The sequence below is a fragment of the Mesocricetus auratus genome, unplaced genomic scaffold (genome assembly GCF_017639785.1).
Source record: "Mesocricetus auratus isolate SY011 unplaced genomic scaffold, BCM_Maur_2.0 Super-Scaffold_100676, whole genome shotgun sequence".
Lineage (NCBI taxonomy): Eukaryota > Metazoa > Chordata > Mammalia > Rodentia > Cricetidae > Mesocricetus > Mesocricetus auratus.
This window is the reverse complement of record NW_024429266.1, coordinates 18,497,103-18,523,707: the sequence shown is the minus strand read 5'-3', so window position 1 is coordinate 18,523,707 and position 26,605 is coordinate 18,497,103. Positions and strand designations below refer to the sequence as shown.

At 38.4% G+C, this 26,605-nt stretch overlaps 1 protein-coding gene across 1 annotated transcript in view; it reads left to right on the top strand.

The window, feature by feature from the left end:
- The window catches only part of Fmn2 (formin 2), a 297,720-nt gene that overhangs the window by 114,159 nt on the left and 156,956 nt on the right, over window positions 1–26,605 (top strand). The window contains exon 7 of the mRNA XM_021231917.2: window positions 9,429–9,516. Within this exon, the coding sequence (XP_021087576.2) occupies window positions 9,429–9,516 (88 nt within the window). The remainder of the gene's footprint in view (window positions 1–9,428; window positions 9,517–26,605) is intronic.

The following is a 26,605-nucleotide window of genomic DNA, read 5'->3' as shown; positions in this document are numbered from 1 at the left end:
GTCAGGATAAACTCATGTGTTTCTACAGTGTTATGAAGAATAACTGATAGTCATTAGATTACTAAATTCAGTGCCAACACTCTGTGCATTTGCATGACATTTTATACTTTAAGGATATTTCGAGTGCTATATTGTTTATCTTAAATTATGGGAATATTGTGTGTGGATTACCAGGGGCCTTCCACAGGCAAGCAAACTGGGATCTGTGGACCGAAGACCTATGTCCAAAGTTACATAGTTGGTCATTTAGATAACATAGCTCAAAATCCTGATCTCCACCTCTAAATAGAAGAACTAACTAAAAATCCTGAGATTGGGAGATGGTTGCTGCATTTCCTCATACCTGAAGATCCCTTGTTCAGTTGGGTGTTACTATTTCCAATTTGCTCATATTCTCCTCTGAGCCTTGTCATTAGAGTGCCCTTGGCTGCTGTGGGCATCTATCAATGCTCACATGTGTTGTCTACTACTGGCAAACTGTGCTGTGCTCAAATATCTATGTGAGAAGCAGTGGTCTTTGTGTTCTGTAATTCTGCTCTGGGATTCACCTTTGTCCAATTTCTGTGGATGGCTGTTTTTTTCTTACCCCACTCCCTAAAGAATTTACCTTATTGGATCTGTCTACATATCCCTTAATCTAATATCCAGTTTCCAGAGAGGCCATGGTGTCTTGTTTCAGAAGAAAACAACATTCTTTCTTAGCTAGTTTTGGAAAATGGAACTTTTCTTTGAGCTTTGCATTTACATTTTGAGCAAATTATGTAGTTTCTTTTTAAAGTTTCTGACTTCATTATGAGTAAGTGCATAAAACTTCAAATTATCGGGATATTTAAAATTGAGCCTTTTAATGTTGAGTTCATAATAATTATCTATATTCCATGTAATGCATGCAAAATATATTATTTAAAAATATTCCAAGTGAGTAGCACAGGTGATTGTGAATATAGCCAGGTAATTATTTAAATGTGGTTTTAGTTAATCAGTATAGTTCATATCATATTTCCATCACATATTAGGAAGAGTATGAAATGACAGCTATTCCACTGTAGTTCTTGACTTGAGTTTATTGGTAGAATAGCTGCCCATACATTCATTGACTACTGACTTTTCAGTAGTTCAAAACTCTATGTTAGCACCAGATATGGAAGTTTTAGAAAACTGTATATTCTATGGAAAATATTCTATGGAAAAGTGATTCTTTAGTGTGGCAAACAGGAATCTTTTTTAACTTAAAAGATCAGGGGTATGTATCTCAGTGATAGAACGTCTGTTTAACATGGGTTCATTCCATGAAGCATGAAATAAAAAGTAAAAGCAAGAAAAAGATACATGGGTAGTTTGGTATTTAACAAAAACCAGAAACCATCTTCCTAAGGTGTCAGGAGGGATGCTGGATTGAATATGCTAGTTGAGGCAAGGTCATCTCGTTCACTGTACCTTTTTGCCTGTAATTTACCAGTGATTATGCTGAGTATTGAAGTCAATAATATGACATAATCTTCATATCTGGCAGTACTGCATTTATAGAGAATGTTCGTAGAAATTACTATGGCATGTACATGTTCTAGTAAGAGATTATAAGATGCTATGAGAGAAAATAAGCTCTGAAGTCAGTCTGTAGGAGCTGTGTGAGAGGCTGGGATCATTTAAAATAAACTTCAACTTTCCTACCCAGTAAGTATTCCATCTGTCCATCACCCTGATGTAAAGTAAAGCACAGGCACAAGGGGGCACAGACGATCTAGCACAGGGCACTGGCAGGATGCAGGCAGTGCAGGGTCTTCTTCTGGGCTTAGAACTGCAGATATGGAAGGAGGTTGTGGATGTCGGCACTGGGGGATGTGAGGTAGAGGCTCTAGTGACTAGAGAGATGGAGAAGGAATCATAGGTAGAGTCTAGTGTGTGACTGGGTATGAACAACGAGAAAGAATGAGTCAAATGTTCCCACTGGGATGACTGGGGTTGTGGGATGGCTGATTGAGATGTATGGATGGTGAGACAGAGCTGATTTGGCAAAGGGTTTTTGTTTCTACTTCCCCTTGACATTCGTTAGGCATTGCCTGTTGCTCAATGTCTGGTCTGGTGTTTGGTAGAATATTATTTTGGGTCCTTTGTGATAGAGTGGGACATATGGACTGCAAATGTCTCAGTATTACTTCAGCCTCAGGATGGGGTGTGATGGAGAAGATGGTTAATTCTCAGTTTTGTTTTGGAGCCTGAGAGAGGAACCCTGAAATTGACAGCGACACACTACTCTCTCCAGAAGCTGTGCTTTTTTACTGTACTCCAGTTTGGATGTTAAATGTTTCCTAGAGGTACCTGTGTAGGTTTGGTCTAGAAGGAGGTACCGTTGGGAGGTAAGGGAAAATTTAATAGATCAGAGGACTTAGTAGGAGATCTTCAAGTCATGTAGGACATGCCTTCAAAAGAATGCCTCTCTCTATTTATTTATCTTCTTTTTGTGAAATAAGTGGTTTTCCAGCCGAAAAATGATAGAACTAACCAGCCAGGGTTGGGAATATGCAAAGTTGTGTAACATAATAAATTCTTTCTCTTTATAAGTTTATCACCTTGGATATTTGTCATAGTGAGTAAAAGCTAACTCATACTCCTTACAATCTATTGTCCAAACTTTATTTTTATTGCTGTCAAAAAGGCAATAGAAAATGGAATGTTAGCTAGGCAGCCACAATGCCCAGTTTAAATGCCAACATTGTATGACATTGTATGGGTATATATAAAAGTTTTATAAGATAGAGTCTTAAACATGACAACTGCCATAATAGTCCTTCAATTTGTAAAATGGATCTGATTAAAATTTGGTCATGCTCAAGTGAAGGAGAAAGAAAGGCATTCAAATAGAGGGTTCTAGTAGATATTGACAAAGAACAGTTTGCTCGATAGAAGTTTACACAGAGTTGGTGTCATTAGAAAGGCTTTGAACTGTAGAGAAAAGCAACAACAACAAAAGAGCAGGGGACAATTGCAAGTCAAGGTCACAGCTCATATTGGTGCAGCTATAGGAGGGAACCAGTACAGCGCAACAACTAGCAAAGGAAGCTCAGATGCACTGGGTTGGCAGCTCAGTAGTAGAGCCTGGTATTATGTACAAGGTCCTGGGTTCCATTCCCTAGCACAGCAAAAGGAAACAAACCCGCTAGGAACTATTTATGAAGGCAGGAAGAGAAACGGATGGGATGATTTTTGAGGAATTTTTAAGGACAAAAATAAAAGGTGGGTGGGGTCAGGGAGCACGAGAACAGAGGAAAGACTGTGGAACACAACAAAAAGTTTTAGCCAACATCAATATCATGCCCATATTAGGCTTCTCCCAGAGCATCCGCTGAGGAATGTGTTTGGTTACAGAAGAAAAATGTAGGGGAGGTTTTAATGAAAATGTGGAAATACACGCTGGGTCATAGTTATGTCTGAGGGTGACTTTATGTGCACTACTATTTCTATGCTAAAATTGGCATTAAAATACTAGGGTATGATTGCTAAGTGAAAGAAATTGTGTTAATTACTATAAATAGCTTTGTTTGTGTTGTTTTTATAGTTAGCGGGTAATGCGAACCTCATTCAATTAATGCAAGCATGCAAACTGAAAAAAAGGCCAAAGGATTTGAATATGGGGTGTTTGTATTCTCTGGGGCTTTGTGGTGTAACTGAAAGTAGGAAATTCTCACTTCTTGTTGCTGTCTCTCTAACTATGTTGCTGTCTTGTAAATGATTGTGCTGTCTAACAGGACATAGGTATAGCATACAGTTCTTTTACTAATACAGCAATGAGGCCTGCTAATGACCAAAGAACCTTAGACTTTAAACATGGTATGTTTGTTTGTTGAACATCTGATCCTTATGCCTCTACCCTCAATTCCTGCTTTATCTTCCTTTTTTTTTAAATTCAGCTTGAGACACACACACACACACACACACACACACACACACAGAGGGAGAGGGAGAGAGAAAGAGAGAGAGAAAGAGGGAGGAGGAGAGGAGGGAGAGAGGGAAGGATGGATGGACAGATGGGTGAAGGGGAGGAGATAGAGATACAGATAAGATATCTAGGTCCCAGTTAAAGGTGAATGTGTTCAGTCGTTTTTATGAACTTGTTGAGTCTTAACCACTACTTCCCAATATAGAATCCCCGCTATGTATGTAACTGTAAATTTTCTAGCAGTTGCACTTTAGAATTTATTCAGAAAGACATGAAATTAAGTTGAAGGTATCAAATAGAATTCAGTCTTCAAACATTGCCTTTTGAACATTCAGTCCATAACAAATAATGGAGATCATTGCTATATCCCTTAAAAGAGACACGAAGCCCAGAATGTTTTAGGTCTGTGCATATTTCACGTGCCTGGCCAGCCACATGTGGCTTGTTGTTCTGTATTAGTTACTGTGGTTTTAGAGGCTTGGAGCCTTTTGTTCTCTCTCTGCTAATGCTGGCTGCAGTTTGTTGCTTGCAGGTCTCCTATGAGGGCAATTGTATTAAGAATTTCTTTGTTATTTTGATGGTTAGAGACATTGGGCACTGGCCCTAATAGGCACACATAGTGTATTGGTATCATGTTGTTTTATTGCCTTAAGCACGTTTTGGAGGTAAAGCAAGTGAGGAGGGAGTAAGAATCTTTTTTTTTTCCCCTTGTGTTTTTTAACACAGTACTAGGCTTTCAAGACCACCTTCATAGTTATAGTTGAAATGACTTGGTTCAGCATGCGCTAGGCTCCAGGTTCGTTTCCTAGTACTAATAGGAAAACAGAAATGAAAGCAGAACTGGTGGACAGTAACATGAAGAGTAACATTCAGGGGTAGCCACCCTCTGGACTTACATGGCTGAGAAAAATATTTGGCACAAGCTTTTCTCATATTGTGCTAATCAAACAGCAGATACTAAACCCCTAATTCAACCTCTTGGGATGCTTCCATACACTTATATATGCAATGCATACATTTACATATGAATTACTAAAATATAAACTAGAAGGCTTCTCCAAAACAAAGACATGCAAATCTTGATTCAGTACACCAAACATTACTCCGTATGGTTGTGATAATAAAAGCATCCTAATGGTTGTTCCCAGGTGTTTCAGTGGCCAAGTGGCGTATGGCTTTGCAAAAGGATAGCAGCTTGCTGTCAACATATTAAGAAGTTTTCTGTTGTGACTGTGGTTATCCTCACAGGGGCTATACTCACAGGTGTGTGCCCTAGTCTATGGCACAAGGCCAAGGGATCAGAGAATTTGTAAAATGCTGGGATTCAGATCCAGGCTTGCAGCTCACCTATAGAGAGAGGCCTCTTAAGAGCTAAGGGAAGGTACCCTTTCCCAGCTTACCCCTTCAGTTTATCTTATTTATTTGTTTTTTGTTTTTGTGCTTCAAGACAGGGTTTCTCTGTGTATCAGCCCTACCTGTTCTGGGACTCACTCTGTAGACAAGGGGGGCCTCGAACTCAGAGATACGCCTGCCTCTGCCTTCTGAGTGATGTGATTAAAGGTGTGCACCACCACATCCAGCTGTTTATATATACACCTGTAGATAGTGCCTGAGCCATGCTGTGAACTGGCTGTGTTCCAACTCAACATCTTCCCTGTCTTCCCTTTACACAGTAAAACTGCCCTGGCCGCTTTTACAGATTACTGGGTGAATTGGGATAAAACACTCACCAGTTGAAGCATCTAGTTTTTACTTTTGTCTTGTGCAAATTTGTGCCTAACTTTAATGGGATACTACCTAATGATTTAATTAGTGCAAAATCCTCTCAAATTATTCCTATTAGAAATATCTATGTCTAACTACGCAGTGAGGCAATGAGGATGTGACATAGCACAGTAAAACCAATATTTAATGATCTTCATGTAAATCTGTGACTGTATTTCCATTAGCTTGGCTACTCTATTGTCTTATAAAAGAAAACTTTATAGAGGCAGTGCAAACAGACCACCGTGATCTCCTTGATGCAATAACCATTCAGACTAGCAATCAGTGCTCATTTTACACCCGTTTTTAGCTATGCTCAGGTCCTAAAAATGTTGACTGGGGCTTATTGTGAGGAGTTTTAGTTATGTTCTCTTCCATGGCCAGATATTGCACCTAGTCAAAGCATACCCATCACTGCTGATACAAATGCCAAGGAAGTAATTTAAATAGAAAAAATTAAAGAAAACATTTCTCCCAGTCATATGTGTCTGATTTTGTTTTAATTGTAGGAACAGAGGGAAAGAACAGTAATTATTTTGTAAAATTAAATGCAATGAAGAATGTATTTTGTTTTCTCCCTAATTATAGTATTTAATTTAAAACCTCAGTGGATTAGGTGAACCCATTTAAAGATAAAAGATGCCAATTTTTTTTTGTGTTGTAAGTTTAGCATCTCACAATTTTCCCTTACTGTGATACATGAAATCCTTGCAAGATGCATTGCTGAGTGCTGAGTAGAGCAGCACATGGCCTGCTATCTGAAGCTTCTGTTGCTGCTCCTATTATTTTTCTAGGTGAAAAGTTGGACCCATAATATTGCAGTGGTTTTCTAGACTGTATCAGGGTAGAAAATAGGAGAACTTAGGACAGCATTTTCTATGCTTCACAGCACTGGCATCATCTAGGAGCTTTGGTAGAGTCTGGAATCAAAATCTGTTTTCAAAAGATCCCAGATAATTCAGTGCATGTAAGGGGTAAGGTGTACTGTTTTGTTCTGCACAATCTATGTTTACAATCCCTATAACCCCCTGCCTACTAGGGAAGTCCTAAGAAAACCATTGCTGTAAGTGAATTAAATGGATCTAATATGACTAGGAAACCAAACTCATCCTTTTAAAATTCTGATTATGTGGCCTAATACTGTGGGTTTCAAGTATGTTAGTTCTGTGTTTTCTACTTTTTGGCTAAGAGTTCTTGAGTCACCTGACCATGTTGTCTATCTCTGCTGTAACTTTGGTCACTGGATTCTAGGATATTCTAGTTGAGATCTTTGGGTGCTTGTTACCCAGAGTGTTGGTCAAAGAAGGACAGATGAGTTGATTCATAATACAGAGATAGACTTTAGAACATGGATGGACTGCAGCATTTGTGCCTTGAGAGTTCTGTCGTCTTCTGAGTGTGTTCCTTCCTGGATGATGCCAGATCATTGTTTATATTGTTTTATTCATTGGAATATAAATGGCAGTTTGGACTTGTTTCTGAAATAACATAGAAAGGGCAAGTTTCAGGATGAACTGTGGAGCTGCCAATATGACCTTTATAGAGATCGTTGTCTAAGCAGGAGCCACTTTCCTGTTCAAAAAGTAAAGGTGCAAGGTCAAGAAACAACAAGGAAATTCTGACAGTCGTAGAAGGATGCTTAGATATAGGTGAGGGTGGTGGACAGGAAGGATGAGACTCCAGCAGTGGTTCTAGAATCCCTTTGGGGATGTTCAAAATGGCAATGATATTCCTACTCAGATCTCCTGGTAAGTGGGTTTCGGTTACAGCTCAGGAGCTTAATTAAAATTTGTAAATTTCTTCATGGTGGGTGATCATGAACTACTCATTGTGTAAAGAAGACAGTTTAGAAACACTGAACCGGACTTGGGGCGTTAATTACAGGCTTTTGCTTTGATCTATGCAAACTGTAATATAAAAGTAAACACTGACATTAAGATGGAGGGCATAGCTTCAGATGACACAGGCAGATTGTCCTTGCCTGACTTGATTCCTGCCCATTATGTTATACAAGCAGAGGAGAGGGAAAGGTCTAGATTGATACCTCAGTTTTCAGCCTTGGTAGATGGATGGAGAATGGTGGTACCCTTACTCCAAGATACAAAGTAAATAAGGAGATATTGGCTGGACATTTGAGGGGTGACTCCCTGGAATTTGGTTTAGACATGTCAAATAGAGACTATGTGAGTAATTTCAAAGGAGATAACTTTTAGGAAAGTAGGAAACTGCTGAGTGGATGAGGTGTATATGTCATGTGAAAGAAATTGTGGATTATAAAGAATGAAGCACAGAGAACAGGACTGAAGCTAATGTGGTTATTTAAGGTAAAATCATAATAATCTGACTTCAAAAGGAAGAATTGTCAGAATCATGATGAGGAGAGGAGCTGTGGGTGTGAACAACATGTTAACACCCCTGGGTAATAAATTGATGCACTAATTCAAGTGTGCCATTGCACCTAAGGAACAGAAAACAATAGGAATTTTAATAGCAATAGTATAAATGGGGCCCAGATCGCCTGACCATGAACTTAGAAATTGTTGTTCAGCAGAATATAACCTACTTCCAGACAATGCATTTCTAATTTCTTAGCTCTGAAGGAGACAATTTTATTGACAATCTATTCAAGTAGTTAATAATCATTTAAAACCAGGTCTTGTATGTTCAATCTAGTAAACTATTGAAAGAAAGAAATTAACAATAAACTTCTATGCCATTGTTCTTCCTCTGAGGCCACAGTATCTCTTGTGGTGGGTATTGTCCCCTATATTGGAAGCATTCTGGAATTATGATATTTTAATGCCCATCCCCATTCCTGCCAGGAGACCAAGAGTACTGTTATTGCTTTGGTGAATATTGTTTACTCAGTGGACTTGTGTGACATCTGGGTCTGATTATTTTATTAGGTTCTTGACTGACCCAACTTAAACTGAAAGACAAGGTCAGAAAAGGTGAGAACTTGTGAGGCAGTAACTGATTCCAATAATTGGGCTGTAATCACTTCTCTTTCCTTTTAATATTTTTCTATGTGGATTTAAAAGAAAACAGGATATTAAACAGACTTTGCTGGAATAAAATTTTCTTAACCAGGAAATCATGGTAATGTGTATTGTTGGAGAATGTAGTTCAAGCATGGATATACTCTAGTAGTTTGTTCATCTCTATCTTGGGAGACTTAACTAGGGTATGTATACAGATTCTTTCAGACTTTCTAGACAGAAAGACTTGGGGACAGGTCAGTGTGTTCCTTCTAATATGACACTCATATTCTTCTATTAATTAGTTGGAAAATTGACCATCAAATATGGATCAAATGTAGAATGAAAGGAACTACCAACAAAGTAAGGACCGCCCATAAGACCCGACTACCTAATGGAGCACATTTTCTCCATTATAAAACAGATCTGATCTGGCAGATTTCCTGTTTGATTTTGCCATTGTTTACCAGCCTTTCAATGTTTTATCTCAGGTAGCATATGATCACATGTGTAATTTTAATCTTCAGAAACTAGACTAATTTTGTATACTCTTGGCGATTTGGCTTTAAGGCTGATGGTAACTGCTTGGAAGAAAATGGTAGATTTTATTGGTTTGGTATAAAAAGAAAATCCCAAAGTAGTAATATGCAAGCATTGTTCTTTACTGGTTCTTCGTGTAGAATTTAAAAATGTTATTAAGTATATTAGGGTTTAAGTTAATGTCTCTCCTTTTCTTCTTTCTTGAACAGGTTGTCAAGTTGCTTAGCAACAAAAGATCACAAGCAGTAGGAATTCTAATGTCTAGTCTTCATTTAGATATGAAAGACATACAACATGGTAAGTGTAAAAAAATAAAACACAGTCACTTAATACTAACAGTTGAGCTAAATTTTGTGATGTTTGCTAGAAAGTTTTACCTAGGCAGTTAGTTTCCTGTAACATGAGGTATAATTAGTGCTTTTTTTCCTAGTAGGCTATATTAATATCATTTTCCTGCCTTTTTTTCCAAGACAGTGTTTTTCTGTATTGTTTTGGAGCCTGTCCTGGCATGCACTCTGTAGACCAGGCTGCCTCCTGAGTGCTGGAATTAAAGATGTGTGCCCACAACATCTGACTTTCTGCCTCTTTTATACCATGTTAAACGTCCAATTCTCACATGATGTTTCTAATCTGTTCTTTTGTGGTAATATAATAGTATATACTGGATAGCTTTTAAACTAAAGACTGTGTTCCTTATGGTTCTAAAAAGCACAGGTAAAGACCAGGACCGCTGCACAGTTAGGCCCTGCCCAGGGTTCAGAGAATCATTTTCTGCTTGTATTCTACTTGTCATAGAAAGCAGCCGAGTGAGCACTCCTGCAATTTGTTCATAAATAAACCCACCTACCTCATTCCCAAGGGCTCCATTCTCAAGGTCTAAGGACCATCAAAGACTTTCATTCCTGACACCAAGACATGACAGGATGGTGTGGGGGAATTAGGGTTGCAATACTCAAAGAGTGGGGTCACAAACACTCAGTCTGTTGCAAATATATTTAGTCTGTTGTTGTAAAAAATCAGATTTTGTATCATACAGAGCATGAGTCCTGCTAGTTCTGTAACTAGTTAGATCATATCTGGATGCCACCATGCAAAAGCTACTAATAAATGCTAATGTGAACCAGATAATGGGTGTCCTAACCATTAAAACTGTCCAGAGGAGAAGGACCCAAGGGAGAAGAGTAGAGTTAGTTGAACCTTGAGTCTCAGGTGCTTAATGGATAAGCCTAAAATTCTAAATCAGATCAGTGCCACCCAGCATGAGAGTCACAGAAGTGCTTGTCGCATTGGTTCTTGTAAGGATGATCTTGGGATTAGAGATGGCAATTAGGGAATAAATTGCTGTATTTAGTGATGGAACTGAAAACAGGTGTTTTTCAAAGACTGAATGACCATTTGTCTATGAGATGTATTTAAAACATTGGCTGGAATACAGGGCATGTTCCCTTAGGTCCTCATGTTCCAAGAGTCTGCAAGATGTTGAAAGAATAAAGCAACTTTATTTTGCATGGGACTTTCTTGTAGAAAATTGGTCATTCTTTCCCCCAGGCACTTGGAACAACTATAGTAGAAACCCCAGGTTCCTCTACTATAGAGAGATGGGACTGCTTTATTTATTTATGTACCCGTTAACTTTATTATTTGTGTGTGTGTGTGTGTGTGTGTGTGTGCGCGCGTGCGTGCATGTGTGTGCAGATGCCTGTACCCTTTGAAGATAGAGCTGAAGTCATGGATGAGCCACCTGACCTGGGTTCTGGGATCCAAACTCAGGTTCTAATGACAGAGCAACAAGCATGCTTAACCACTGATCCATCCTCTCAGGCCCCGAATGGCCTTTTCTAATGATCAGCAAAGGTGATTTCAAATTATCCTTGCTGATTTACATTATTGATGGTGATGTCCAGATGCATGAAAGCAGTTAGTTCTTTTATGTTGTTTAGTGGGCTTATAGGATATTTTGTATGTGGAATTTGGGTGATTTGTAGCATTTTTCTAAATGGCTTTGGTGTCATTATTGTAATGCATTTTGTGTTATACTTGACAGGTATTCCTATGCCATAGCGACTATATATATATATATATATATATATATATATATATATATATATATGCTGAGAGATGGTCCAAAGATGAATAGAAGAATTATAAGCATTTTGAATCTCCCTTATGCTACCCAGAGCCTTAGAATAGATTTAAAGCAGACCAAGTTATTCAAAGGAATGCCAATATACCTATTAAAAAAATATGGTTTCAAGTACAAGAGAGAGCTTGTAAATCATGAAAATGGTTACTGGCTTTCTAGTTTTCCCATTTGTGAATGCAGATTCTGTTTGTTAGTCCTGAAATATTATGGGGTATAATTCATAAATAGCTCTGGCGTGGCATGCCCTGTCAATTGATGAGTAACTCTTAATCAGAATTTTAGTTTTTATTAAATTGTTTTGATGCAGAGGAGGCTTCCTTGGGCTGAGACATTTGGGGTAATAGTCACAGAAAAGAACGCCAAGGCTGGCGCCAAGCAGCACTTGCTGTTTCTGAAGCTGGCAGATGTAGCCCAGTTAAGTCATAGGATGAAATCTGAAAATAATGATATGGTCTTTTCCTTCAGTCAAATATTCAGCTCGGGTTGAGATAATAATGAGAACCTTATGAACAAAGGAGTCCGCCTGACATCTGTGTCTGTGGCACAGCCAGCAAGAGTTCATTGAAAATTTGCTTGCTTAACATGCAAGCCGAGCAATAACATGGCGTGAACGTCAGTAGTGGAAGGGTCACACAGAATTATGTATAAGCCTTATCCTATTAGGGTGGGAAGGGAGTGCTTGAGTCCCTTCAAAGCCTGCATATCCATTCTCTCAGGTCTTGGCTGCCTTCACATCTGGACAAGGGAGCAGCTGTCCCTGCTTGCCTGTCTCAGGGTTAGTGTAGGATGGAATCTCTGAAAAATCCTACAGGACACTTATTTGTAGGATATACCTCCACTGAGAAATCTACGGAAATGTAACCATCATTGATTTGGGATATGAAAGTGTCTACAAAATTTGTCCAGATCCCCAGTATCTGATTATAGAAGAAAAGACTAAGACACTTTAGTGGCCTAGTTTTTGTTGTTGTTTTTTTCAATGTCACATGGTTCATTAATGGAACAGATTGGACATGAATTGAAAGTCTCTTCATCAGGCATGGCTGCCCTTTTCCATTAGATATGTCACCCCCCGAATTGCACTTTTCCTACTGGCAGTGCTGGCATCTCTAAGATGAGGTATGTAGTACTGTTTTAAAGGTTCTCCTAAACTATCAGAGTGGACATTTTCAGGGATGTTATGCCATGGAATCAGCTTGGCCATCCAGATACTTGCTTTCACTTACAAACCAAGTTAGAAGTTGTGAGATTAGACTCACCACTGCCAAAAGCATCTCATAACTTTTACATACAGAGGGTTATTTGGATCTGCATCACCTCACTTAGATTTACTGAAACTCTCTCCCCCCTTCCCAGTCAAACTAGAATTGCCTTTACTTTGTCATGATTCTAATTCAAATGCCTTGTTAAAATGACGAGGGTCGGATTGGTATCCTGGATGTCAAGGTCTGACCTTAAAAAAAACTATATATATTTTTAATAGCGTTAAGTGTTTCGTGTTTTGCATGCGTGTCTACGTACTTTGTGCAAGCTTGGAGCCCACAGGATGGAGGGGAGGAAGAATATCACTTGAAATTGGAGTCATGGAGAGTTGTGTGTACTTGGAGTTGAACCCAGGGTCTCTGCAAGAACATCAATTGCTTTTAGCTGCTGAGCCATCTCTCCAGGCTCTAATCATAGTCTTGCTACCATCAATTACTGTGTCATGTTCTGCCCAAGGTAAAGGTGGGAAGTGTTTTATGCAATACCTAAGGCCAAAGGCATAAAGGAAAGAGGGGATCCAGGTCTTTCTGTGTCCAGGCTCCTACAAGTTGACCTCCACATACATACTGTAGTATACACGAACCCCACCTCCATGCACACACAAATACATGTGAAAAATAATATCCTTAGATACAAGTGTAAAGTGAAAATAAAATGAAAATGTTATTCTGCTGCCAGATCAAACTGAAGCAGGCTTCGGAGCTAATTTTCTTCCCACAATACTGCTAAATATTAAGCAAGTGTTTATAAAACAACAAGAATAAATCCATTTAAAATGCACTTTGTAAATGTGGGATTGCCTAACTTGTCCTTCTGACCTTTGAGGAAAGATTTATTCTGCAAAGATACAAGCACATCATGGAGGGAGAGTCTATGACCCTTTAATCTGCACCAGACATTTAGAAATCAAACCCAGCCTATGTGTCTGGACGTTAAACCTCAGGCAACATCCTCAAATATCCAAGTTATGGCTCTTAGCAGATTCTTGACTCCAGAAGAAGAGAGTTTAGGTAGAAAATTCCTAAGAGATTTTAGCTAATCCACATATTTTGAAAACTAGTCTCACCAATAAAAGCCAATTATAGACACTAGCATGCAGATTTTTGTAAAACAATTGGGTGGGCTCTGTGCTTTGGTATTCTAAAGCATTAATTTAGATGAAACTAGCTAAACTTCTTGTGTTGGCTGGCTCTGGGAGTGCACTTTTCTTACATGATTCTGGGCCACCATTCCCCAAGACAGGGACCTTTCATTGTAGGACTCATGACTTTCCCTAGAACTGAAGCTTGAACTGACTTGTGGATACTTTCACATTCCCTCTGCCAAGTTTGAATAGACTATAGATATTAGAGCAGGGGATACTGAATATATACTTATTGACTCTAACCACAGAAATAGCTTTAGTATCCTGCAGGGATGATGATTCCAAGGTATTAATGGTCTTTTTTCCTTCTTGTGTTTAATGTGTGCCCAGGACTTAATGTGTGTCCTGAACCAAGGAGACCTATGGGTAATGAATGCTAGATTATGTCCTTTCTAAATAAAATTTCTATTTTGTTTAAACCAGATTGGTAACAGAAATTAAATAATAATGATGTAAGCTACCAAGCCTTCTATAAAAAAGATGATAGGTAATTGTATCATGGTTATAAAAAGGGGATTATTGTTTTTCTTCTCAATCTATATTATTTCTGTTGTTAAAGAGTTGTTCCATTTTTTTCATGTACATTTTTAAGTGGATATCTGTGCTTGTCTGTGTGTGGGTGTGTGCATATGAGTCCAGGTGCCTTTGGAGGTCAAAAGAATGTTTCCTATATCTCAAAAGTGGAATTACAAGTGGTTGTGAGCTCCCCAATGTGAGTGCTAAATTCTCTTCAAGAACAATACATACTTTTGAATCTTGGGCCATCTTTCTTACCCAGATTGTGGTTATTTTCAGTTTTTATCTCGGGGCCTGTGTGTATGGAAGATAGATTGTGTGTGTGTCCGTCCATATGTGTACACACACACACATGTATATATGTGAGTACACACATATATACACACACATATATATGTGAGTACAGGCATGCATATACGATGGAATACGTGTAGAGGTCAGAGGACAACTTTCAGAACATGATTGAGAATCTAGCCCAGATCTTCAAGGTTGTATGGCTGAGACATTTTGCTGGCCTCAGTAGTGTTTATGTTCTAAGAGTGTTTATGGCCATACAATTTTCCTAGTTGTTGATTTTAGGGAAATGAAATTATGAATTATTTTCACATATGTGAATTACTTTGAAAAAGTATTTGAAGTCCAGTAACAAATGATGTTTCTTGTGCTGAATGGATCCAAGTTTAGATGACCCAAATATTTACAGAAAGAGCCATCATGAGTAGTGTGGTTCGAAGTTGAACTATCTTCTAGAGGCTCCCATATCTGAATACTTGGTATGCAGCTCCAGTAGCTGTTTGGGATGGTGTAGGTCTTTAAGAGGATGCGATGCAGTGGGATGAGGTTGCGGTGAGGTGTAAGGCTTGGCAGTTAGCCCCACTTTCTGCTCTCCATCTACTTCCCAAGTGCAGGTGCAATTTTAACCAACCAGTCCCCTGCTTCTGCCGTCACATCTCCCCTACCATACCTGCTTCCCTGTGTTTTCTGCAGTGATGGAATAGATCCCTCTGCAACTATAAACCTTTCCTTTTTTTACTTGCTGTTGTCAGGTATTTTATCATCATAGCAACAAGAAAATAACTACACCGATGAGTGAACTTCCTAGGGATAGAAAGCAATTCTAAGTGCTTATACTGAGTGTAGGATGTACCACATCTTTTCCAGGTTTCTGATTGTCCATAGACAACAGGAATGAAATGGCTGACCCTAGTCTAGTCCTTGGTATGCTTACTTTCAGTTTCTTTTCATTTTAAAGTCTATAGCATATTTTTTACTCCTCAATACCACTACTTCCATGGATTTTTAAAGTCCCCTTTCAGGTGTCAGGTAACAGTGGCTAGAGAACAGGTTGTGGGGCCAAGAGCTTAGATGCTGTTGTAGACTCAATATTTGTGCCAGCCTCATTTGCTGAAGCCCATTCTCATGGTGATGGTGTTTGGAAGTGATGACCTTTTTATATTTCATGAAGATGGGACCCCTGTTACAAAATCACTGCCCCTCTGAAGAGTAGAGAGACTAGAGTGTCCCATGTACATCAGTTCCTCTTCTTCTTTCTCTTCTCATTCCCCACCACCTGCTGTGGGACACAACAAGTAGAAAGGAAGAAGCAGCTGTCTATTGTCTACAAGCTGTATGTGAACCTGCACCTTTAACACCATTGGCATCTTATGTTGTTACTTGTTTTTTTTTATATCCATTGGCTCTCACATATCACAGTTAGCCTCAAACTCCGTGTATACATAAGGGTACCCTGTCTTGACCTCCCTTCTGAATGCTGGGATTACATGGTGTGCTGCACCATGCTAACTCATGTGGTGAAGGGGTTTGAACCCAGGGCTTCCCCAGTACTGGGAAAGTATTTTGTCAATTGAGTTACATCTTCAGCCTCTCCCAGCACTTCAGTGCTGAACTTCCCAGCCTGTAGAAACATGACGAGAGAAATTTATTTTGTTTAAGTCACTCAGTCAGTGGCATTTTGTCATGACAGCCCAAAGTGATTGAGATACATCTGAATTCTAGTTCTCCCACTAACTGACAAGGTGAGTAAACCTGGGGGCAAAAATCATGTCATGTTCTGATACTCAGTTTACTCTTTATTATAAACTGTCCAAGATTTCTTATCTATCAGCATATAGCACTCCGATATTAAACACTGAATTCCACTCCATTCTTCTGTCCTTCCTAAGAAATGATATATACATCTGTAGACTTGAATGTGTTTCAAACTGAGACCACCCCCAAGTCACCAATAGGAGAGGAAATTCAGGCTATTCTTTCTTGATTATGCCCAGTAAGTTTTCCAGCAAACTGTTGTTGTGAGCTGGAGGTGGGAATAGCACACAGGAGCAGTTCTTCTCACCGAGTTTGGGAGTAAGAGGAAAGAGAGGCAGGGACTGGGAATTACAGTTGCAGTGGATCATGTCAAAGTCCTATCATTTGCTTTCTCAGCTGGTGTTAGAGAAATGCTGAATTTAGTGTAGGGTCATCCTCATTTGCATTTTCTGAATGAAGATAAATATGAGGATTATTTCCATCAGTGGCTCTTAGGAGTTGAGCACAGCCATATCTTTGGACGGTGTTTTATCGCTAAGGAGAGCAGTTTGTTTTGGAAACTTGAAAGGCCAAGGGCTCCCATAATTGTGTGGTTTCTTAAACATTGTCTCCATGCTGTGTGAGTCAGCAGCACTTCCCATGCATAGCTCTTGGCTCTGGGTGGCATGTGAAGGGAGCAGTCAAATGAATTCTGGCCTTGTTGGGCAATGACTCCTAGGGTGGGATGTGAGTGCAGACACTCTAAATAGTGACGCAGACAGAAGCTTCCATTTCTTCCTGTGATATTATTTTTCCTGGTAGTCACTGTGGCTTCAAGTTATGAGTAAAACACACCAGAATGCTTTCTTTAAAAACCCCCAAATTCTGGAAGGGGCCTTTCTGAACCCCTGGTGCTCAGAAGGGCTGTTATTATGGTAACATTTCACGTGTGTTTAGGTAACCCGCACAAGGAATAGTTCCTGTACCCTGATGGGCTGCCACCGAATCATGTTTTTCATGCAGAACTTTCTATAAACATGTTGTAGATTACAAACTGCAGGTTTGTTTTCATGTAGATTCTAGTTTCATTTCTAGAGACAAGGTTTTTTGTTTTTTTTTTCTGCTTGTCTATTAATTACCAAAAGTAAGTTTATCCATAATCATTTGTTTATTTTAGTATGTAATGCTCTAAAAAATTGGGTTCAGTATGGGTAATGTTGTGTTTTCCCATTACATTTTCCTGTATCTGGTTGCTTTTTGAAACTTCAGTGTAAAGGCTTTGCTTAGACATTGCCTTATGTCCCCCTCCCCTGTCTTTTCTAACTTTGAAGTGTTTTGTTCACATGGGATATAGAATTTTAAGACCTGTTTATTATATTTATCAAAACATTAAAATCATAGTAAATACTGGCAGATAGTGTAGTGAATGGTTTCCATTGAAATGCTAAGTCAGTTAGAAATAGAAATTTGAGAAGAGGTGGGCTGCAGTGAGCCCAGGGTAACCTTTTTTTTTTTTTTAAATCAATTGTAGCCTTGTAGTGGATGGAAAAAAAAGACATGCAAGATAGACTTTTATTACAACCTACTTTCAAAATTCAATATCAGAATACACTTTAATTTAAAATAAAGATCATTACCTAGAGTTATTTCTTACAAAAAGAAAGACCTCATATATCATTTTAAGTCACATGTAGATTATGAAGTCAAGGAAAAATACTTATTGTTAAATCTTTTCTTTCAGGCTCAGCAAAAAGCCTCAAGATGAGTTTTTGTTACATTTTTATGATACTTGGAGAGTTGGATTGTTTGATTAAGCTTTTATGGACAGAAGGAACATAAAACTTGGGGTTTGCCTAACTGAGAATGTGTGTCCTTTCTCTTCATTGTACTTCCAATATGAATTATTTATCATGTATTTGTATGCTAAGTTTTGCTGTACTGTGGAATGTTTTTCAAACCTAAACTCAGAGCTCACTGCAGTTTAGGGCAGTGACATCCCTATAACACCTCAGTGTTTGCAAAAATCACTGGGTGATAGCAGAATGCTTTACGCTGGGAAGTACCTGTGTGGAGTCAAAGCACAGATCTGAATGCAGAGCACGTAGTGAAGGACATATTAGTCACATTAGCTTGACTCTTGAGTCACTATTTATGATGGAGTGGTTGACACAGAAACAACCCTTTCGTATAATCCTTGGGGAAAGGTGAGGTTTGGATTGTTAATTTTGTGTAACTCAATGTTTGAAAGCATTGCAAAAATAAACAGGTGGCTGGGGATTCACGTCGTGTTTGTGAATGGAAACTGGCTTCTTTGATGTTCTCTGCACAAGTGCTTCTTCAAGGTGGCTCTGCTTGAGCTGCTCACAGAGCTTTCTGACCCCCAACCCCACCGTTTGATAGTGCGGCAGGTGAGGGAGAATAGAGTGATACTGCGTTCTACCTTTTGTTACTGAACCACACGTGTCCTTTTCCTACATGGTGAATTCTAGAATTACAACCACAGCTATCCCCTGAAGCTCAGGGTACAGTCATCAGATTAAATGGGTTAGATGCCACAGTGATGGAATGGCATGTTACCTTGCAGCGGGATTGTGGTAATCGTTTGGTTTATGCTGCTAATGGCCTTGCATTGTCGTCTCAGTAGTGTTTTCAGACCAAACCCAGTGTATACATTTTAATATGAATTAATTAAGGCTTTATTGTTTAAGTTCTGAGATGGACTGCATGCAGGCATTCTACAGAGATTAATTTGAATTTTTAGCCAGACTACTGTGGGCACACAGCTAAGGAAATAATTTGTATAGAAAGGCCTACCATAACCATAAGGTCCCTGTATGCCTTTTGTCACTTTTGTAATGGACTGCAGAGGGATTGCGTGCTGCTCATGCTTGAACTACTGGAGCCCACTAATAGGCTTTTTACAGGATATGGGCGAATCTAAGGAGGTATTTTGGTAGCTTTGTTCATGACAATATGGACACTTTATGAATGACGTAAAGAGAATTTACGAATTGAGAGAAATGACAAAGGAGATCATCTGCAAGGCTCTGCACATACTTTTTATGGTTTCAAATGTAAACATATTCAGTTTCTGATAATAATATTCAATATCCACCATTACTGTGTAGGCTAGCAACTGTTCAGTGATATAAATAATTTACTTCTCTTCCTAAAATTCCAGGCAGATGTGCACAGAATCCCAAATCACAGTGAACCTGTGCTACAGACTGAAGACATCTACATCCTGTACTATGCTCTAAGCTCACTGTATTCCTTAGAATTTTCAGCTTAGTGATTGTATCAGAAGCTTAAGATGGAAAAAAATGATGCATAATCATTTTCCTTTCTTAGTTGTAAAGCCAGTGTATTCTACCGAAGGCAACTGCAGTAGCTGTAGGTAGAATCCTAGTGTTGGGCTTGAGTCAGCATTTACAGTTTAGGTGTGAGAGGAGCAGGGAAGAGAAGGAGATGGGGCAGAGATTAAGACAAAGAATGAAAAAACTGATGTTCACATTACATATAGTGGTCACTTGATGAGCTGCTTGGAGAATAGGCTCTAAAAATACTTCTATTAACACAGCCTACAGGATCATCTGTCTGGTGTTGTGGCTCTGGTTGTTTTCTGGTGTGATCTTCTCTATGCTGAAGCCACAGAGAAGAAGGTGTTTAAGTATGGCAGGTTGTGTACCAACTACTAGGATGAGGCAGAAAGACTACTAAAGCCAGAGGTTAGGGAAGACTTCTGGGAAACTCTCTTCTGGATGCATCAAGGCTGTTGCATTCATGAACTCACCGTGGCTGAGCTGGGCTTTACAAGACCTACAGATCTAGCCATGCAGAAACCCACCCTAAATGGGGAGGGGTCACAAAATGCCACTTGTAACTAAGGAACCTTGTCAGGTAAAGGCTGCTGAGGGAGATTGTTTTCTTCGAGGAGGTAGCCCCTGTTAGACTGCCTATGTTCTGGTGAATGTTCCTATGCTCATGAACATAAGGATAGCACTGATTAGATTCTGTGGGCTATGAATTTGTTAGAGGGTTGTGGGTAGGGGGAATCTGGAACAAAATGGAGAGGAAATTCAGACACTAATGGTATCAAGATACATTGTATACAGGCATGAATAATCAAGTAGGGATGTTTGTAAAAAACTTGTTAGGGACTTTGATCACCTTAGTGAATATTAAGATGCTTCACTATTTTATTGGACTGACTTGCCCTTTTCTTCTAACAAAATATTGGCACTAGGAGCCAATGGTTCATTCGTTCCTACCACCTTGTTTTCTTATTCCATAACTTCCATTCCTTCTTCCTTTCTACACATCACATGACCAATGCATGGTGCTACCATTGTGATCTTCTTCCCAGGTGCATGGGGTCAGCAAGAATGGACTGACTCTCTGAGGCCATGAGATAATCAGATCTTTCCTCTGTTCCTTTGAATATTTTGTTGACATCTATGCAAAGCAGCTAATAGCTATTAGAGTATTGTAGTTTTATGTTGTTTTGAAAAAATAGCAACAAAGTAGTTGTTAGGTGGGTTCACCTCTGTACATAGCAAAAGGATTTAACATATGTATCTAGTTTTAGCTCTACACTTCTTATATCTATATTGACAATTCTCAACTTAGTTTGTTTTTGTATTTTTTTCTGTTTCTTATAACGTGCACTGACCACATTTCTTAGCTCCTTCCTTTCCCTCAATGTGCTTACCAAAATAAAAATATAAATCCTGAAACCTACTAGTATCACCCCTTGGGAACTATTTAGGTGAATTATATTGAAGTTTTTGTCTCTAAAAACTTTAATTATTGTGTTTATAAACACAAGCTTTTCTGCTTGTCATTTTCTTCAAATTAAGATGAATTTATCAAATTAGACTAAACTATATGGATATTAATAGTTATAAGTTATTTCAGTGTAAGACATATCATATATTTCTTGGGCAATATAGATGTTTACTTTTGAAAGAAAATTTAATACTCTCACTTTTTAAAAGCATATTTCAGAAAACAGGAGCAAAGATGTGATCCAAGGAGGTGGGGTCCTGTGTTTTGGGGGAACTCACTGAGCCTACATTTACAAGAGCGTAAATGTTTACCTAAGCAAGAAGGTGAAGTCTGTTATGCCCAATAAAGGACATTGTGCAGTGCTCCTTCCCAGAAAACACTCTGCAGACAGTGGGTGTTTTACACAAAGTCCAGTGAGTTGTCTGAGGCAATTTACTCATCTATACGCTATGGCTAAAATAAACACTACCTGGGAACTTGCCAGCCTGTTTTTTCCTACCTCTTATTCCACACCCTAGATTTTGTCACCTGCCAAAGTCAAATATGCCTTATCTAAACAGTTGAGATAAGCATGGAGTCAAACCCACTATGGTCAAATCAACAAACCTCTCCAAATCCAGAAATGAAATACAATATCACCAGATTAAACAGTCTACAATGGCAATCATGTTTGCGTTTAAAGATTTTATGCAGAAAGGATTACAGTCTTAGTATCCATTTTTCCCCCTGCCCAGACAAGAAGGCGACATACTGACTCAAACAAAATGCGTTTGTTCTCCAATAGTTTAACTTATACAGTTCTTATTAACAGGGCCTATAGGTATATGCAGCCTACCGACTAAATCAGAAACGTACGTCCTTACCCTCGTGTAAGGAAGTTTTCTTGGCACATACCAGTCTTGAGTTGTGTGTCACACTGATTTCTTTCTTTCCAGTCAGAAAATCTATAGCCTATGTGTAAAACATTTAGAATTTTGGCCTTTCAAGCATAATAAAATTCCTTAAAAAGAGAATATAGGTTAAATGAAGGTGAATTTCAAAATTATTGAATTTGAAAAAATGTGCTTTTCTTCCTTTTAAGGAACATACAATTTTAATTGTTAAGAATCTCTGAAGTCTGCAAGGAGTGGGGCTGCATGAAGTCAGCAAGGGGAGAGACTATACCTAATCTTTAGGGTTAGAAAGAATCTCCAGGTGTTCCATGAATGAATGGCTGGTGTTTTGAGAAAGCCATATTGTCTCCTTTGTGGATGAAGGCAACTGCTTTGTAATGATTGCATCCTTTGCTGGTCTTGTAAGGTGTTCTTCTGGCATGACTATCATCTTTTAGGGAAATGACCCGCTTTGACATCCTAATATGCCAGCTGCAGTTGTTTTTATAGTAACGAAAGGGCATGGGTCATTGCAACATTGTCATTGTGTGGAGGAACTTTTCAGGTGTTACCAATGATAATGATTTCTGACCATGGATATTTCAAATCTGTCTGCTTTCCCATATCTCTCCATGTGTGTAAAACAGATGATTAGCTTGGTCGAACTTGTGTGTTTGGTTATAGCTTGCTGCCATACTAAGTAGAAATATGAAGTACAAGCTTATTTTTAACATATATTCTGCTTTACAAGGAACAAATATATCTACAATGGCACATAGCATTACTGTGTGCTAAGATATGTAGACATTTTAAGGAGTTTTTAAACAGACCATACAAAGAAATGAGTTTCATGTCAGCATTTTCATACATTCTTTGTTTTGTCAATCCTCACGCTCTACTTTGTCCCCTTCCTTCTGGCACAGTCCTCCCTCCAGTAAGCCCCTCTGCTTTTATATCAGACTCAATTTTTGAGGAACGACTATGGCAGACTGCTCCATGAAGGAGAGCTACTATCTCTAGTCTTAATAACAATCTGGCCATCTATAGACCCACTTCCCTTATGAAAAAGCCGAGGCCCAAAGAGCCTACAGATCCCTGCAGGAAACACACAGTTGATTAGTTGCAGACCCATGTTTTACATCCAAATCTGTGCATTTCAGAACATAGATGTAAGTCTCAAATGATTTGGGGGAAGCTATAACATTTGATTGATTTTCGAACATTAAAACATCTTAGTGAACATAAATTGTGGACTTGAATGAGAAGAACACTATTAAGGTATAGGACCTTACAAATATGGGGGTCAGAGTGCTGTTCTTTTATGTGGAATCCAAAACCAAGAGCATTGATTTATCCTCCATTTAACATAGATAGGCTTTTACATAATTCAAAATGACTTGAAAATTTCAGGAACCTATATATGTGAATATGAGAGAATGACAAGCCAAACATCTGGTAAGATTCCCATGGGGTGGCTGAGGAGTGTCTCCTAGGGAAAGACTAACAATTCACTGCACAGTTAAATCTACATGTGTGTGTTTTCTGTATTTTTTGCTTCATCCTTATTTTTCATTGCATACTCCCGTGTGTGTGTGTGTGTGTGTGTGTGTGTGTGTGAGACACAGAGAGACAGAAAGGAGGAGGGGGGAGAGGAGGAAGAGAGAAAGAGAGAGAGAGAGAGCATTCACATGTGTGGACTGTGTTTGGAGGTTAGAGGTCAACAGTAGGTATCTTCCTCAATCATTTCTCTACCTTGTTTTTTCAAACAGGGTCTAGTACTGTACCTGGAGCTCAATGTTTTGGCCAGACTTACTGCCTAGTGAGTTCCAGGAATCCTCCTGTCTCCAGTTTCCCATACTGAGGTTACAGCTGCATGCTGCAACACCCATATTTATATGTAAATGTTGGAGGGCTCAATGGATGTCCTCATGTTTGCTCAGCAAACACTTTAAGGACTGGTTGTTTGAATGCAATTGCCCCCATAAGCTCATAGAGAGTGGCTGTTGGTTAGGCATCCAATTCGTCCATGAAAATGAAGGCATTTCTGCTACAGTCATCCAGCTGCCACTGGAAACTGTCAGGAACGATGAAACCAGTATAGATGCCGATGAAATGTTCTCAACCACCCCACACTGTTCTCAGATATCTTAACTATCGCCTGGATGACTCTACTGTCATTCTTAGTAGACAAGTGGGTTCTTCAAACATAAAAGCCTGGTAATATAAGTGGAATGCATCATCAGAGTTTTAGAAAATAAATATGAGGAAAGCAGTTTAAAAAGAAAAAAGGATTAAGAAAATTAGATCCACTTCAGAAGAGACAAGATACCGCTACTCTTTTTTTTTTTTACTTCCTAATTATAGTTCCTAATTATAATGTTCTTCCTTTTCAATACTCTTTGGTATGACACCTTCTTTTCTAAAACTTAGCTTTGGAGTTTGCTGGGCTTAATCTTGAAGGAGTCTTCAGTAGGTAGCTGAGTAATAATGAGAACAGAAGACACTATCTTTCCTGAGGACTATTAAGACTTTTTAATACTAAAGGGTCAGTCTTGAAAACATAATACAAGTGAAATTATACAGACTGAACAAGTTTTACTTATATTTTAATATATATATATATGCATGCACACACCCATACACATACACACACACATACACATACACACACACACATAATTAATTAGAAAAGAGTAAAGAGAGGTACATGAGTTTGGATGAGGAAAAGGAAAGGAGAAATGATATAATATTAACCTCAAAAAATAATAAAAATAATTTGCAAATTAATAAAAACTCCATTGAGGACTGAGGAATTAGCAAAGAGAGGATCCTGCGTGCCTAGCTAACCTAAGATCTGAGTTCAGTGCCCAGAACACACATTAGAAAAAACCTTAGTGCCATGTACTTATTTATACCCCCAGCAATGGGGAGATGACAGGTGTCTCTGGGTAAAATCAGAAGCAATCATATTGAGTGAATTACGTGAAAAACATTGTATATTTATCTCCTTTATTGTTATTCAATTATATAGAGCTATATAAAACTACAGATGTATATAAAAGGAAATTCTAGAGGAACAAAGGAGAAACAAAGATGGGAGGGGCAAGAAAAGGGGCAAAAGAGAATAAGGGAAAATATGTTCAACATACAACGTATACCTGGATGAAAAATTTTAATTAAATTACAATTACATTGAGATACATTCCCCGTGACCCAAATCTCTCCGGGACTTATGTCATAAAGGAATGTTGCATTTTTTTCAAAGGCCTTTCTGAATCTCATGAGCTTTCATAGATGATCATGTGGTTTCTGACTTCTATTTATGTGGTGGATTATTGTTGGTTGGTTTATGTATGTCAAACCATTTCTGCATCTCTGGGATAAAGCCAACCATCACAATGGAGAGACTTTTGATGATTGAATTCATTTGCAAGTATTTCACTGACAGTTTCTTCATTTATATTCCTTAGAGATATTGGCCTACAACTTCCTTTAAGTTTTGTGGTGTTTTGGTATTGGGGTATTATTACTATTGTAAAAAGAAATTGGGAAGCTCCTGCTTCTATATCTCTGGGTGTTCTAATTCTCTTTAAATTATTTGCTTCATTGGCTTAACTTTGGTAGATCATATATATTTAGACAGTCGTTCACTTCTTTTAAGTTTTCAGAGACCTGATTCTCTGAATTTCCTGTCCTTTGTACTTTTTCTCCTTCTGTCTGTGATTTTGTTAATTTGGATCACTGCTGTTTTTTGTTCATTTGCCACGTGTGTCCTGTGAATTTAATTTTAATTTGAATGACTGTTATGTTTTGAGGGTGAAATCTTATACTAAATTTAATATTAATATTTCCATTGCAGTTTTCCCACAAATTTCTTACTATGTCACCAAGAAATGTAAAAATTTGTAGGGTGTTTACTCAGTAATGAATTACAAAATTACTTAGGTTAGACTTACTTATATTTTTCTTAGACTAAGGGAGAAACTTCCGTACATGAAATAGTTGTTTTTTTATTGCTTCATGTATTTTGTTATATATTACCTCAACAAATAATATGAATTAATCTCTTAATTTTAGTAATTTGTGTGGTTTGGAGTAACTAAATAATTAATTTTGGCTGAAAATTTACTCTTGAATTTATATAGGAACACTAATTTTTAAATTGAGAAAGGGGATTACTATTAGAGAGGAAATATCATATTCTACTTGGTACAACATTTGTTGGTGAATTTGGGCTCTGTTCCCAGAGCTGTTATATTACCTTGGCTAGATTTTTCATCCATCCTTTGCTTCAGTTTCTACTTTTCTTTCTTAATTCTTTCTTGGGACTTTTGCCAGTATCAACTAGTAAATGTGTACTTTAAGCTTTGAGGGGGAGAGACATAGTAAATTGCCTCAGTTATCAAAATAAATATATCAAAATTATAATTATCCACACTGATTTTTCTCCTGGAAACCTTTAATCCCATGAGTGCTTCTACAGTGGCTCCTTGGCACACATCCCTAGTGACAATTTTGCCTTGTTTCAATCTAAAAAGTCCATGGGAAACAGATTCCTTTTAATGAACTTACAATGAATACATCTAATTAAAAATATAGTACAACATTCTGCACCTCCCCCTACTCACCCAG